This window comes from Pagrus pagrus (assembly GCF_965226575.1).
Source record: "Pagrus pagrus genome assembly, chromosome: 17".
Lineage (NCBI taxonomy): Eukaryota > Metazoa > Chordata > Actinopteri > Spariformes > Sparidae > Pagrus > Pagrus pagrus.
In genome coordinates, this window is record NC_140201.1 from 22817941 (window position 1) to 22835002 (window position 17062).

Here is a 17062-nt window from a genome sequence, read left to right on the forward strand (position 1 = left end):
CATTTTTATTCAAGTGTGTTATGGCTTCACCCAGGCCGTGTAAACCCAGTGAGTCATCCACACCAAATCATGCACACACACTCAAAAAAAGAAAAGAAAAAAAGAAAAAGAAAACAGAAAACATACAAATGTAAAATGCTATGTAAAATGTTCATTTCACTCTGAACAATTCTCAAACAATCTCTTCTCTGCGTGTTGAAAAGAGAGGGGACCCATACTGGAGTGTACTGTACAGACATCAGTTTCAAAAATGTGACAGAAGACGTCAGTCGGTTCAACGTGACCGTCAAACCACATGGATGCCAACGAGACGGGATATAATCTCCTGTAAGAATATGGTACATGGTATTATTTGTTCATCAGACCTACAGAAGAAACTATTGCAAAGGATATTTCACAAAGAGAAGTTATGGAACACAGCCTTTCTATTATATTGTATTACACAGAGAGTAGTGCAATTTGTGTCTCTTTGTCCCTGCCATAGGAAAAACATGGCACTACTGACAGAGAAAATGGCCTGCACATACTGCCACATGCAGTAAATGAGGCCTGGAAGCCAAGCAGGGCTACGTACGAAATGCCGAAGAACAAACGACAGCCAATAACCATCAGGTATCAATCCATCTTGGTGCTGTTTGATGCCACGTGGCAGGGAACCACGAGAGAAAACAAAATGTCGCACTGTTTGTCTGTTGAGGGGCGATGGTGTGTGTGCGGCTGTTTCTCTACGCCATCTGTGATATAGAGTAACATTCAGTCGAGGACCATCAATATGGCATGATGGCAGACAAATCTGAGTAATATGTGTGCATGTGGGAGGGCGATGAAAAACGATGCGACTTGAATGCTCATGAAAAGCAAATGAGTTCATTTGTTTGCTGCTTCCTCTCAAAAAAAGGTCCATTATGGCTGATACATTCCCCAAAATGTTGCTTGGAAAAGTTTGACTATGAACTGAATGGAAGGCAGGCGGCACTGATCGACGGAGATATATGCTCAACCCTATCAGTATTAGAAATGTGTAAAGGATTCTTCTGATTTATTACAAGTCGGGTCTTATTTTCGCACTTTTGGCCATCATTCCTTATGGTTATAACATTGTTTGACAATTGTAATACTTTAGACCTGCGAGCAAGGCAACATCACTGCAACTAATAGCAAAGAGGCGCAAAACTAACAGCTAGTCAACAGTCTAGCCGAAGGTCAACATTATTCTGCAATTATTTGTTTTTCTTTTTGCCAAAAAATCCTATAAAAAGACTAAAAACAAACAATTTGCGGGTCCACTTGTTCCCACTAGAGGTGAGTCATTAAAGCTGCACTACAATGGTTCAACTACGTGTGAGGTGAAATGAAATGCTCGTAGAGATGAACCCACGGTGTTCTTCTACAAAGTCTATTTTGGATTAATCTTCTGGTTTTTGTGGCCCACTCTCCTCAGCCTTGTCTCCAGGCACCTTTTCTTTCTGTGAAAAAGCTCAGATAAACCCACTGCACTGTGTCACCTGTCCAGATACAACCAGCAGGCAGACAAATTCAGCGGCTAGCTGATGAGTTTGTAGAGACAAAAACAGGGAGTGATAATTGGGCTTCATCAGGTCTCCAGATACGTACCTCTAAATTAAATGTAAAATGCTGCATAATCAATTAATGCAGCTTTAAAGACAGGTTAATCAGTCGTTTATCATTTGTTCGGGGGTATGGATGAATCAATACACATGCTCTAATGAGTTTTTATAGAAGGTTAATGTATGTGGGATCAAAATAAACTACAATGCCCACGTTCATCTTAATATTCCTCATTGTCACCCAGCGCAACAGTGTGGCTCATTTATGTGCTTTTGTTAAATAGTTGTGGACAACAGTGGAGCTGCGTGGCACACGGGGATGAGATGTTTCAAGCTTTCAAGCTAAACAGACAATACTAATTAGTATACTGTAGGATCAGTTCCTTTTTGGTTTTGCTTCGGGATTTTTCAGTGGAATATTGCAAGCGTTAATTAGCTTTAAACCTGTCTAATCATCTGCCTGTTTATGTTTCTCGCACCATCTGGCCTGTTTTTAAGCATTGTTGTGGCATTCCCAAACCTCAGCAAGTTCTTCTGTGAGTATGCTATTACTGTATGACTAACAAGAGTGATGGCCAAAACAAGAAGAAGAAAGAAGACCCAAGTTGCTTTACATTGGAATTATCCTTTAAGTACGGAAGCTAAGAACCGCCACAATTTTATTTTTTCAGGCCCAATTTTTGAATCCCTTGAGATTACAAGTTAATCATTGCGTTATCTCGAGATAATGAAGTTTATTTTCTTGTGAGGTTATCTCGAGAAAACAAACAGACAAGATAATGAGATAATTTATCACGAGAAAACGTGCTCATAAGATACATAGGGAAAGGAAACTACACACATTGGCGGGTGTTTGAATAGTATAGTAAAGTATGTATATAAAAAGGTAAGACTGAAGTATAGTCTGATGCCTCGATTAACAATGGCTACTTAAGACGCCATCTTTACATGCTGGCATGGCACTCCTGGTCTCTGATAAACATTAAAAGTAATAAGAGGAAACAAGCTTTTGTTTTCTCGAGTTAGTTAACCCTTTGTCACAAGAAAACCAGCTTTGTTATCCCGAGATAATGTAGTCATTAACTTGTGTTTTCGAGATAACAGCTTTAAAAAAATAAGCTGCAACAACGGCCGTTCTTGGCTTCCGTATTTAATCTGTTGCATGGGAGTGATTCAGTCTGCTTTGGCGCTGGGTGTGTATGCAGTTACAGAAGGTAGATATGAGATCGGTTGTTGATTTTCATCTCCTCACGGGAACTTGTCTGTCAGGACTTTGATCTGTCTATACATTAACCACATCCGCTCTCCCATCAGCCCCAAAGCCAGACTTCCATGATCTTCCAATAGGTTTGCTAAAGCACAAACAGATCTGCAGCCACCGTATTCAAATGTGCCCACTTCAACAGAAACACTGACTGCTGTTTCTTCAAGGCACGTATATGCTAATGTGTAAAAATACATATGCATCTCAGCCATGAAAAGGCCTTTTTATTCCAAAGGTTGTTATAAACATATTGTACAGGATATTTAGACAAGCCAGTATAGTTCCAATAATGAAACAATGCTTTTAGGGCTTATCTCGGACTCCACGCCTGGTTATGTTTGTCACGACTGAATAGGATCCATGGCATTTCACCATTCGCCCAAACAGAGTGGCATTCACCTTGTGAGGCATGCTCAGCTACCCGGGAAATTAATAGAAGCCTGTTAAACACCAAGGCTGCAAAGAATACTGACGGTAACATTTCCTGAAAGTCAAAGTCCAGAAATTTGGCGTAAGTTTTGTCGGTTTCCAGAAACGTTGATTGATTTTGAAGGATAGAACTTGCTGAAGGATAAAATAGCTCCCAGCCCTGTGTAACTTAAAAAAGCTCCGGTCTTTACATACTCAAATAAACATTTACATCTTAAAAAGCATTTAGAAATGATGTTTATAGCTTTAATCCTGCTTAATTTAGGAGCTCAGTGAGAGTGAAAATGCTAGCATTGGGCCAGCTGTGACAAAAAAGGCGCATTGGGCTTTAAAAAAAGGCCTGTGATCAACATAAATATCCAGACTTGCTTACATGTGGCTCTCAAAAATGATGCGACACAGGCCTCAGTGAGATGATGCATCTCAGTCGCATTTTTTTTGGAAAATTCCTGCTGTTGTGGAATGAAAATTCGATATGTACATTGTATTGTTTGGCCAATGCACTTGCACTTCTGGGATTGTGTTCATTATAGGAGCAAAACAACAAAAAGGTGGTTCATTCAAACCTGAGAACAAACATTATTGTACAGTTTGAATGAAAAAAGACTTTGGCAAAAGAAACAGCTCATGATGTGAATCATTCTTAAGAGTATTTGCCATTAAGATACTTTTAAAGTTATTTTGAAATAATTTCCCCATTCATCATACAAAGTTCATGCACTTATCAGCTCTTTCAAACATAAAAAAAAACCATCCCTATCCCTTTTTCTTCTTCGGATATTTTACAGAAACTGAAAGGATCATACTGATGTTATTCAGCTGTTTTATCTGTGATCTTCAGCCGTCCCCTCACATTAACTCATCCTCACCGTTTCTGCTCGTTTCCGTGTTGATGCGTTTATCAGGTTGTGCTTCCTTAATGGCTCCAAAGTGCATCCAAACTTGGAGAGGTGTCAGTTTAGATCTACATGCTTCTCCGTCAGTGCACAGAGCTCTGCTCTCGGTGCTGCGTTGTTTAGATCTGAGCTGATTTCATCAGCAGACTCAGGGTCAGCTGCTACAGGCATGCATAACGCAATACGCAGGACTTTGGAGCGTGATCATGCACGGCCTTTGATTAAAATTTACACTGCTTATGAATTCAGCTGGAGTCATTTCATTGCACTTTGGTCGCTGCTTAAAGGAAAAATCCACCTTCTGATCCTCTTACGCTGTGTTGTATCATCACACTATGATACTTACTTCACTCATTTGAGTTGTTTGATAATTTTCCAAAAACCTGTGAATTCACTCCCCACGACCCAACTCACCGGCCCGAACTAGTCCAACAATGCTTCTGAAAAGATCATGAAAACTTGTGGCACCCAATCAAAGGTTCAGCTACCTGGCCACATGTCAGTGATTTATGGATGTTTTATTTAGAATTGGATATCAGACTGAGTCCAACAAGAATTGTCTGCCTGGTGTATGAGCCAAAAAGTCTCTGCCTTCCACGTTTGCTTACTGGTTCTGCAGTAGAGTTTCTCCTGCTGGCCAAGCCCAAAGACTTAATTTGTACAAATACAAAACCTCCATGGATCTGAAATTCATAATAGAACGAATCATAATTAACAATTGAAAGAAAGGTCACCATATTCAGTTCTTAATATTACATTCACGCAGTGATCACATGAACCTAGTCACAACACAACCTTAAAGGGGCACTCTACCAATTTTTACAGTTGTAGGCTGTCTTTTGTGGCTCTGCAGGGAGCTCTTTACAGGTCTCATCCCCAACCTTGTCAAATACTGAAACTTTGGTATGGTGGCCAACCAGACCTTCAATCCCAAAGCATCAGTATTCAACAAGCTGGGAATGAGCCTGTGTTACAAACTGAAGGTGTAAGGTTTGCAAAAAAATTGTCATTTAGGAGGCAGTGAGGATCTAATGAATGATGCTATTGAGTCACATCGTGGGAAGGATCCAGTCTGTTTAGAGCTCGATCCATACTGGGAACTAAAACGTAGGATGTCTCAGCCTCTGCAGCATCAATCTTGACCATTTGTGCCTGCCAAGGATATTATGTTATGATCCAAGCCTGTTTGTTTGTTGGATATCCACAGAACTTGGATAGAGGATGGGTCTCGGCCCAGAATGGACCCCATTAACTCTCTGTGCAGATCCGGGAAAAGAAAGGAAGGATCCAGGAGTTTTTCTAACTTTCTTTAACATTGTAAAACATTGCAAGATAGGGCATTTTAATACATCTTTGTTGATTTCTCAGGGAAAAATGCACAGATCTTGGTGAAAAGAATCGAAGTGAGTACAATTTGATTTGGATCCTAGATATGATGAGCTTGAAATTATGGTTCAGTAGTTATGGGTGGTTTAAAATTTAACGAGTTTGATATTGGATCAGGCTTGATTGAATTAAAGGGGACTGTTGGGCCTTGGTGGAGGTATGCACTCTACTGAGTGCCATTCTAGTTTTACCGGCCTCATGTCTCCCCCAGCTTTATGGAATACTAAATCACTGAATGGCCATTTCGTTCGATGTCTTTAGCTGCACTGCATTCTGATCTATTAAGGCGACTGTAAATGAAGGAGCTGGTCTCTGTGCCTCTTTTACAGTGGTGTTATCCCTGTATTATTGTAGAGTATTTGTGTGGAATAATTAATGCAGAGAGGAGTGCACTTTAATTGATTGAACTGATATTCTATGTCAATGGGAAACAAAACAAACCATAATTGACCAATGTGGTTACCAGTGTAGCAGAGAGGGTGGATTTTCCTTTAGGTCAATTTTAACTCTCATTATGAAAAACGCCGTGGGTGGAATTAAAGCTTGCGTGGCCAGATCTGACTCTGGACGAGGGAGAAATATCAATAACAGCAGCATGATCCTTTAAATCCAAGACAAACAGACGCCCTTCGTACAGCTGTCCTATAAACAGACGAATGTCACAAAAACCATGGCACACTCATTAAATGACATCTAATGCACATGCTAACATTGGCAACAATATTTTGGCTTGATGTGTGGTGAAACCATTGAAATATATGATTGCTTATAGAAAACAATACCTGATGCTTTAAGTCATTTTAAAATCTCTGTCTGCAGTGAGGCAATGGAATAGTACATAACGGCAAAAGTTTCTTCAAGTTAAGGTGAAACAAGCATACTCCCTTTTGAAAAATAGCATTTCCCCAAGTGTGCATCATTTGGTATGTAACCAAAGTTATCAATTCATATCAATTTTGTACTGTAAATCTGAAATAAGGAAGGTCTTGTAGTTTGTGTAAATGGAGCAATCTCTTGAAAAAATAGACATCCATGCTTCATGCTTTGCATCCCGTTGTGTCCACGCTTGCTGTTCTGCGTAGTGTTCTTCATCTGTTCCCAAGAATACTTTTTATATTACATACAACTAATAAAAAGGGAAAAAAAAAAGTGCTGAAATAAGATTTGGTAAGGAGCAGCATTGGAAATGTTTGACCTTGTGTATAAAACATGGAAAGTCATTTGTCCTGTCTGTGTTAGGGTTTAGATGGATTTCCTTCTCCTCATGAGCTGGTGATTGTCTGTGAAGCTGTGAAGGCCCGGAGACACCGAGCTGATGGGCGAAGGGAAGAAGCTGTTTTTCAAGGTGCTGGGCGAGATCTCCTCGATCCTGTAGGAAACCGAGTGAAAGTACTGATTGGGATTCAGCTGCGAGCTGAACGAGTTCTGATGGGAGAAGGCACAGCCCAGGCCTCCCATCCCTCCCCCAGAGCTGCCGAAGTCATGCGAGTGGTAGTGCATACAGGAGCAGACTGACTGTAAATCAGTCACTTCTGCCCGGTATGGCTCGCGCCGCCGCCGGCCCCGCGGCAGTGATTCGTCCTGGATGTGGATGATCATGCTGTTCCGGTTGCCAGCTAGCGAGGCGCGTTCCTCGGCGTCCCGCCGCTCGTCCTCGCTGTTCATAGTGAGGAAGCGGAGCACCACCAGGTTGAGGAAGGCCCCGATGACCGTCAGGCCCACCAGGATATACATGAAGCTAAAGGCCACATACAGGGGCTTCTTCTGGAGGGCCCGGTTCTTTTGAAGGGCCACAAAGTCCCCAAAGCCTATAGTTGTTAATGTGATGAAGCAGTAATAATATGACTGGAAGAAGCTCCAGTCCTCATAGTGGGAGAAGGCAGCAGCCCCGATGCACAGCGTGCCCACGCAGGAGAAGAATCCTACGGTCACCATGTTCTCCATGGACACATCGGTGATGCTCATGCCGCAGCACTTCTTGATGCGCTTCAGTAGGTATTTGACAAAAGTGTTCATCCTCTCGCCCAGACTTTGAAACATGACAAGAGTCAGAGGGATTCCCAGGACGGCATAAAACATGCAAAAGGCCTTCCCTGCGTCGGTCCCCGGCGCTGCATGCCCGTACCCTGAGAAAAGAGCAGACAGACAGCAGAAGTTAGTGATGTAGGAAGTTTTGTCGGCCGTTTGTGAAGCGGCGGCGGCGTCACGAGCGCTTCCCGCTGCTCAAAAAGCCCCAGATCAACCTTTTTGTTTACAAACATGACCAAGCAAGAAATCTGCCTAAGAGTCTGCGAGCGCTGCCAAAAGGGTTATTGAATAGGTGCATGCCACAGAAATGTGTCTGCTCATTAATCTTATTTGGGCTCAAAGATTATGGCGAGTGGGTCGTCCAATTAGTCAGAAGTTTCCGGCGAGGTAGAAGAGTTTGGAGGAGGGATTGGAGAGAAGTCATGTGGGAGCCAGTGAAGCTTTTAGCTTAATTAAACTTTATCTTTAGACCACAAGCTGCTGACTCACACACAAACAGACTTCTGAAAAGGGGCTAACAATGGGGTTCATACATTATGTTACATCTCATCCTTCAGTGTAATATAAACGATTTTATGTGCATTGCACGATATTTACAGTTACTCCAGAAATTACAGTATGAATGAAACCTACATCTCTTGAATATGCAGCGCTGAAAACAGAGTGTCGTATTGATTATCTCTCCCCTACCACGGCACATAACTGTGAGTATTAAACACCAAAATCATAGCCAAGAAACACCCACCATCAGTTGGCATGTGTATCACTTCAACAACTGCCTTCCAAATGGAGACATCATATTTTTGGTGAACCGTACATCATTTTTTATTAATTTAGTTTGGATATGTCCTGAACAACTTCTGTGTTTTGAGCTCACAAATATTGATATTGTGTTTTCCCGGGTGGCTTTCTACCCACTCGAGCATGTGTTTAGCTGTGTACTTAAAAAAACAAAAAACATTCAGCTCTGGCGATCTGATTTGAACCAGCAACCAGAGCACTTGTATTTGCATGTGCAGCGAGTGTTAGTGGTTTCAGGTTTCATCAGTGGGATTTGTGGAAACATCGAGTACCAGTACTGTAAAAATACTGATTTATTAAGCTTTTAAAGATATCAAAGATGTTTTAAAGCTGCACTATCATTATTCGTTATATTCACGATGGGTCAAATGACCATTGTGCATAATGTGAGGGTCACGTTTAGTGATCAGCCGATCCACAGGGTTTTTTTTGGTTCTTTTTTAGCTGATTATTTCTGTTTCTCCACCAGCAAACTATATTTTAATTAATGCTCTTTCCAGGCTGTTTTGTCCACCTGTTGTTTGTGCAGGTTTTTAATGGACAAACTCTGATGAACCCTCTGTCCACCTGTTTGGCCCACCTGTAGTGCAACATTTAGCTGCTAAAAGCCGTATATTTTTTCTCAAGAGTTGGTGGAGACCAAAAACAGCAAAAAAGGAGAGTAAATGTTGTAAATAGAATAGAAATATGAATGAATTCTAATGTGTCTGTGTGCCTTTATCAGGTAAGGTTACTGCTATGTTCTCACCTTGTGCATTTGCCCACAGTTTGCTAACAAAATCGACAATTCACCTCGAAGTTTTATTTCGGTGATGTTAATTGATGCGAATGAATAACGAAAACTAGTTTTTTAGCACATTTCCTAGTTTGTACTGTATTTGGGTTGAATCTCTCCATAAACCCTGCCACATCCTCTGTAGACTTAAATGACATGATGGTGAGTTTGTGTCATTTTACATATGCAACTTTGAGTGGTGATAAATCTTTTCCATTGTAAAATAAAAGCATGGGGACCAACACAAACATTAGTACCCCTCCAGCCTTGACGGTATCTCCAGGAGAAGAACAACCACAGATCATATCTCCTACACAGACCTGCAACAATTGGAGGAAAAGTCCAATGCTTATCTTCATGACTAAACACTTGTTGATATAATCTTGCTCATCCTATTCGCCCTGAACTTGATTGAACTTTATAATCCAAAATGTTATTACGTTTGTTTTGTTTGTAACGGTCCTGTCATGTCTATTTCCTTTTATTGTATTTTCCAGGTTTTTGTGGTCTCTTTGCAGTTCGTGCTGTTTCCCTCCTGTGTTACAGCCTGATTGTCCTCCACACCTGTCCTGCATCAGCCTCATTAGCAGTGCTTTGTTCCCAGTGTTCTTGCCTATCAGCTCCTTTCCAGCTCTCTTGCCTCTTCAACTCATTCCCCTGTCCTTCTCCACCTGCACCTCATCCCCTCATCAGTTTGGTTTGTTTAAATTCCAGTTTTCAGTTCGGACTTTGTCGAGTCATCTGTTCCGTTTACCTGATCCTGAGGTTTAGTTTGAATAAAATGTCTGCCTGCCTGCCATCTCTTGGATTTGGGTCCACCTTCTACGCTCTTTGTGTGACAGTGTTGGAGAAAGCATTTTTTTAAACAGCTGTTTATGACTTTAAACAGTAATTTAACCCGGTCTGCCAACTCATCACCCTGCAGCAGTGATGTTGTATGGCACTACAGTACCATGCTACATCACATACGGGTGTGGTCACAAGTACAACAGACCACAATCAACCACACCTAGCTGTAATGCTATACCTAAGAGGCCAGAGCAATTATGATTTTCCTCCTTCCAAAGTCAAGTCAGGGGGTAACTCTCTAACTGCAAATTATATACAGTTTATACTTAAAAAAACATTTTTTAACATATGTTGCAGTTTTTCCTTTTTTCCTTCATTCCTATTTTTGCCATCAGTCAAAACCTATTTCAGAACACTGAAAATACATTTGATCCAAATGCGCTTGTGGGTACAAACTGATTAGAAAATTCTGCAGTACAGCATCCAGCAACAATACGACTTAAGAATGAGATCATTCTTGACCTCGGAAAAAGTAGTCTCACAGAACAATCTAAACTCAAGGTCAACTTACTGAAAAATAATTCTGAACAGCTGCCGGACTTACAATCTCCCTCCCATATACAACCATGGGTTAATATGTGACACGTGATATTGTAAATGTGACACAGAGTCTGTTTCAACAAAAAAAAATTGATGAGACCTCGGGACTTCTCCAGCCATGTTTTAGGTGATCAAAACAGTTATTTTAAGCCAAAGCATGATCTTTAACTAACCCTAACCAAGTGTTTTTTGTAAATATAACCAGAGCATAACAGCATTGTCACAAGATAAAACTGAAAACTGAACCCAAAGGAATATAAGTTGCAACGTAAAGAAATGTTAAGTTTGCCAGCATTTATTCTGTCCATTGGGCTGTAACAGAAGTGTAGATTCAGAATCAGTGCTCGGTCCTTGAAGTTTGAGGTCCGCGCAGGAAGCTGAAGGATCAGCTGCAGGTCAGCAACAACCCACTGTGTCACCGGCATGTGCTGACTGCAAATGAGCCGATTGAATTCCTCAGACAGTGAGCAGCGATGTGCACATTGTTTCCACATACACACAAAGGGAGAGCGGCTTCCTTCAGATACATGAGCAATCCTATAAGAAGTATCTAAAATGCACAAATCTTCATTGCTGTGTCATATGATGCAGATAAGATATTAACAGTAATGTGCTTTGTGAAAGATAATTAAATCAAATAATAAACAAATCTGTCACTAGTGAAACACCTCCTAATCTAAGTTTAATCTAATTAATTCAGGAGAACAAACCATATGTAAGAACCCTCCCATACTGCCGATGAACACATTATGTGCAAGATGTAGCGAAACATGCTTGTTGCACCCCAAAAGTGTTCGTCAATCATAATTACATCTCCGGGCAGATTTGTATTCTACCAAGACATCTGTCTTCTTCCCTCCTTCCCTGAAAATTTGCAAATTAATTGATATTGATTCTTATTGCTTAAATTTTGTTCTCGCTGGGTAATTAGGACATAATGAATTACGGTGGCAGCTGTGAAGAAATGACAGCTTTCATTTGATTTGCGCTCCAGTTTCACTGTGCAGACAGATTACCACAACTCTCCTGTCTGTAACTAATCATTAGACATTATGTTTTTACACTCCAACATGTTATATATTGACTAAAACATAGAGTTCTGTTTGGAAAGTCATTAGAGGTTTGTGTGCGACTTTCACTCTCAGCAGCCTCTCCCTGCTGCAATCAGACTGGAGTGTATTAAGTATCGATTCAGCAGCCGCCAACTGCGGGGTCACCACACTGGTATGTGTTTCCTGTTAGATTTGCCATCCACTTTAAAAGTTTAAAACTGGACCTAAGTGTCCGTGGGGTGATGCTTGATTGCACTGTGATATGCAAAGTCTGGGTCTGTAAGTGATAACAGTTTAGCCAAGCCATGAAAGCAGTGTATGGTGACGCTTCGTCCTTCTAAGATGCTTATTTACATTATTGTGTCAAAAGACTATATAAGTGTTAATAATGGCATCATTAACATGTTTATTGTGAAATTATAAGACATAAAAATGTACTTGTTAATAGTTTATAGACACTTAAGAAAGTTAACAAAAGTTTATAAGCCTTCTTGAAAGTGTCAGTTTGTCACGGCATCACTGTTCCAGCCTGTCTGCTTCTGTGTCTAAACTCTACCTCCCCTCCCAACATGAGCAGCTTAACTCCCTTAAGAAATCGCTAAATTTTGTTACAAGAAACTTTATAGACTTAGTGAAACGCTGTCTACAGCAAATTCTTAACTATTTGGGCCTTCTTATTATTTCTTATCAAATGTTTTACCTGAAGACAAAATGCGTATGTGCGTATGAAACATTATATCTGTTTGTTCCGTTGATGTATGTGTTTATTTGCATATAAAGCAGTGTTTACTCAAGATACATGTCGAGGCGCATGTCAATGCCAGGTGTGAACTGACGGGCGTACAGCTGTCTATTTGTGATCGGGCCACTCAGTACGGATGTTGGTACCAAATGTTAACAGCCTCTTGGTGACTTGAGTTGGGCCCTAAGCCACACCGCCGCTGCTGTACTGAGCGGTGTTTGCTGTTTATTTAAAATGGATTCATATTGAACGTGTTGCGTGTACAAACTGCACCGAATTTGACACTGCACTTCCTTAGATCCTCAGCAACAGACCTGCTGTGAAGTAGATCAGATGAACAGTTCTCGAGATATGCGACTGACAGACAGACAGACAGACCTTACTTTATAGTTAGATGACATGACAAACACATTTATTGACTTTAACTAACTATAATGTCACTGTTAAACCTTTACAAAGTTGTTTTTGTTGTATTATTAGGATTAAAACATACTTTATCATGTGCTCATTAACAGCTAACAGTCCGTTCTGCAGCTGTCTGATCTGAGGCAAGAACTCTGTCTTGTTAAAGCTGCATTTTTAACAAACTAGCAAAAACCAATTCTTTGTTTTCATTTCTGATTAACTAAATAAACAAACTGACCTCAAAGAACACCACAATTTTATACTGTTTCACTGTTTATATCTGGCCCTGACCCTGCCCCCTTTTAGCTTCAAACAGTGTTCTGGGACCTTATTTTCCTCTGAGAACAGCTTGTTTATTCACTTATGGAAAAAATAAATATTTCTGAGTTTGTTTTAATACCTCATTAATATTGTAAATATTAAAATTATTTGTTTGAATTTCTTACACAGTATCCCTTTAAGGTTAATCAATCATTTATTATGCACTTATTTACTTTAACAATGCTTTTTTACAGCTTCTCAACCTGGAATTTGCACTAACTATGGTCAAGGCTGAAAATGTTTGCTATGGGGGGGTTTATATAGTCTAAGTAAAATAAAGTAATGTTAATAAGCATCATCAAGGGCCTTATTACCCATATTAACTAATGCTTATAACAAGGACCACTCAAAACTTCACCCAGCACATTAAAAGGATAACTCAACAATGAAATCCGTCCCACAGTGATGTCATATCAGTTCGAGCTCTGCTTCAGCTTTAGCTCCCACATTCATTACTGTCCTTACATCTCCAATGCAATAATACAGGGTGATTAACAGGGATCAGCAGGGACTCAGTGAGACGGCCTGCAGACCTGAAGAGCATACTTGTACTGTATGATTGCTTGTAAATGTAATCATCTGTGACATTCTCATATCAAATAATGTCCACTTGGCTACTGTCTATCATTGATTGATACCAGACAATAAGACAAGAGTTCATGAGAGGTGTTCAGTTTGTGTTTCCGTCTGGGAAAAATCCTCTGCTGCACAACTTCTGATGAATTTCACACAAGAAAACACACAAAAATGATTTCTTAGCCCTGAATAAGTAAGAGAGGGAAAAGATTATTATAGATTCCTAATAAAGTTATTTATTTTTTCCGAGCCAGTCTCTTAAAGCATTTCTTTGATGTCGCTGATGGGATGTGTGGTTCTCTGAGGCAGCGCCGCACTGTGTAATCTGTTTGTCCTGTTATAATGACTCTATTATCTGCTGTTGTCTTGGGAACAGACATATTTGCTCTGCCACACAGAGGCCTGCCCTGCACAGGTGCTTTTGTGCTCATGTGTGCACAGGTGAATGCGTGTGTTCAGCGCGGCGTGTAGCGCAGCGGAAAGAGAATCACACTCTTTAATGAAAGACAAAAGGCACAAGGAAGGCGCGGCCACTCAAATATTACATAATGCGAAACATTTGGAGGCTGATGTTCTGGACATCCATTCAGGCGTCCTGAAGGGGGAAGAAAAAGACGTGGCATGTTTTCAATCTATACTCTCCTACAAGCTGCAGCAGACAAGATTTGTTTGCAAAAACACATCAGTCTTATCTGCCAGAAGCACAAAGTGTGTCTGCGACTGAGAAGAGCTCCACAATCCACTAATTGAGATGCTGTAAATTTGCCCAAATGGAAATCAGATGTGGAGACGATCAGAAGGAACCTTTGAGAAATTGTCTCCTAAACAGATTTGCCTTAAGCAGAAAGTGTTTGGGCCTCCTTTAGTGCAAATTAATACTAAAGGATGTTGGATTATAATAAACAATGTAACAATAAGACATGTTGTAAAGAAAACAGCTGCTTAAAAAATCCATTGCAATGCTTGTAGCATTGCTCCATAAGCCAGTCCATGGACTAAAACTAAATCTGCTGGCCATTTGTGTAGAAATAAACAGCAGAAAGTAAAGTGAAAGTCTATCTAGTTTCTGTGAACCTCAGCGTGAGCTAAGAACAGCATTTCAGGGCAGTTTAGCACAGCAGCTTCTCTCCCTGAACTTTTCCGTTTGAAGTCTTCTGTATCACTGCACATCTGTTGAGTCACTCTTTAAATGTTGAACAAACCAGAGTGGGAAGTGTTGTAACATGTCTACTCAAAGTTGACTCATGAGAATATTTTTAGTGTCATTTGGAGTAGGAAGAGATAGAAACTGTAGCTCGATACACTTTCATGTCACTATCTTTTTGTATTATAAAACAAGACTACGGCTCGAACTCAACACACCCCTTTCCCCTATCACTTAGCCTTACCCTTCTGTTTCGCGTCCTCATGCAGGGTGTCACCGTTCGTCAGGATAGAGGGGAAAGGTGAAGTGTTCGGGCTACGTAAGCACACTTCCAACCGAGGGTTATGAGAATTCTCTGTCGTTTCAATGTATTATGGTCCTTTTCTTTATAAAAAAGCATTAAATAATCACTACTAGTTTTCTGATGCCTTGGGAGCCAAGCAGCTACAGTAGCTGATGTCACATTGTTATTGCTGATTTGTGCATCCCTGTCTTGCATTTCAGTGTTGTTTCAATGATCCATGTTTTTTCATCTCCATCAGATAAATGGCAAACAGCATTGTGATAATACCAGGATTGCCGATAACACAAGAGAAATCACAGCTGAAGATGGCATATTTGTCCAGTTGCGTTTACATAAACACCACTGACTACCCCACTACCCCTGGTAACTCTGTTCCAGGGGGCGAGTGGGCACTCAAAATGGAGGGGAAGGGGTAAAAATTGGATATGGGATTGAGCCAAAGAGTCTACAGACATGCTAACAGCACAGCTAAATGCTAATGTGTCAGTATGCCAGCATTCTCACACTGGCAGCGCTAACATGCTGGCTTTTAGCCAAGTACAATGTTTACCTTGTTCACTATGTTAGTGTAGCGTGTTAGCATGCTATCCTGTGCAAAATAGCACTAAACACAATGTCATTTAGTTCTGCAGGTATTTTGTTAAGAAGCAAACTAATGAACAAGGTGAAATTTTGACATCATGATGGCTCAAGATGAAAAGCCAGGCGATGAGCGTAAACATCAGTGTGTGTACCAAATGTCACAGCAATTTAGCCACTACTGTTGCTGTCAGGGGATCACAGTAGATATTAGACATTGTCTGGGAAGCATTAGTGTCTGTGAAAAAAACGGTGTTGAGATATTTTACTGGATAAGTGAAAACTCTGACTTGCTGCTGGCACTCTGGGATCACTGAAATGATTAGGCATGGTCATCTCTCAACTTGACTGCTGTTAACACCCACCTGGCAGGGCTGCTCATATGCACAGTAAAACACTCTGTAAATGGTCCAAAATGCAGCAGCACGTCCGGTCTTCATCCAGCCAAAGGCAGCTCATGTCACTCCATTTTTCATTACTCTCCACTGGCTCCCTGTAAGTTAAGCTACTTCTACTGTAGCACCAACCTTCCCAAATTCCTTTATTTAGGCTGATGCAAATGAATGACTACTAGTCCTACTGTCACTGTGAGGCAGGCAAATATTAATCCAAACTCTTCTCCTCAGAGCTCCCTCTGTCACCGTTCCCACTCCCTCTAAGGGGTCTCTTCACCTGTGTCAGGTAGAAGGTCGGCCCAGTCTCACACAAAAGCAAGTAACAGACCCGCTGATCACCTAGAGGACATCTAATCAGTGTGACAGTTTGCCTTGCTTAGGTGCAGAAAGTGTGAACGTGTATGAAGGTCTAACACCAACAGGGGGCGATAATGACGAGTTTGAGTCCTGTGAGAAGCACATAGTCAATAGTCACTGTTGAAAATAAGTACTTATTTTAAGCATAACAATGATGTTTCCCTTAGCAAAGTAGTATAGGTGACTTTATTTTGAACGTGTAAACGGACAATGCATGTTTGTTATTGCTATCTTAACAATGGTATGAGTTTGTGTAGTTTTCACAGGTGGGCAAAGCCACAAACAACAGTGACACAGTGGACTGGCTTGTATATTATACAATTTGGGTTGTACTGGGTTAGGAAGGTTGAGTCAGTTATTCTCCGAGCTTCTCCTCGATCTACTGTGTCTTGGATGACCTTATTTGTACTTTACTTTGGACAAAAGCATCGGCCAAATGATTGAATGTCAGTGATTCATCCTCTGAGAACCGTAAATATCTATAACATGTAATAGAAATACATTTAATTGTTTCCTAAGCACGTTACTAAAAAACTAAAGTAAACCTCATGTAGGCGCTAGAAGACAGGTCAGGGCATCACCGCAGTCTTTGTGAACATATCCTCTGGGGACGGTACATTTCTGCATAATATTTAATGGCAATCCATCAAA

At 40.7% G+C, this 17062-nt stretch overlaps 1 protein-coding gene across 1 annotated transcript in view; it reads right to left on the minus strand.

The window, feature by feature from the left end:
* The window catches only part of kcnk9 (potassium channel, subfamily K, member 9), a 49093-nt gene continuing 32031 nt past the window's right edge, over positions 1–17062 (minus strand). The window contains exon 2 of the mRNA XM_084378608.1: positions 1–7669. Within this exon, the coding sequence (XP_084234734.1) occupies positions 6786–7669 (884 nt within the window). The 3' untranslated portion in view covers positions 1–6785. The remainder of the gene's footprint in view (positions 7670–17062) is intronic.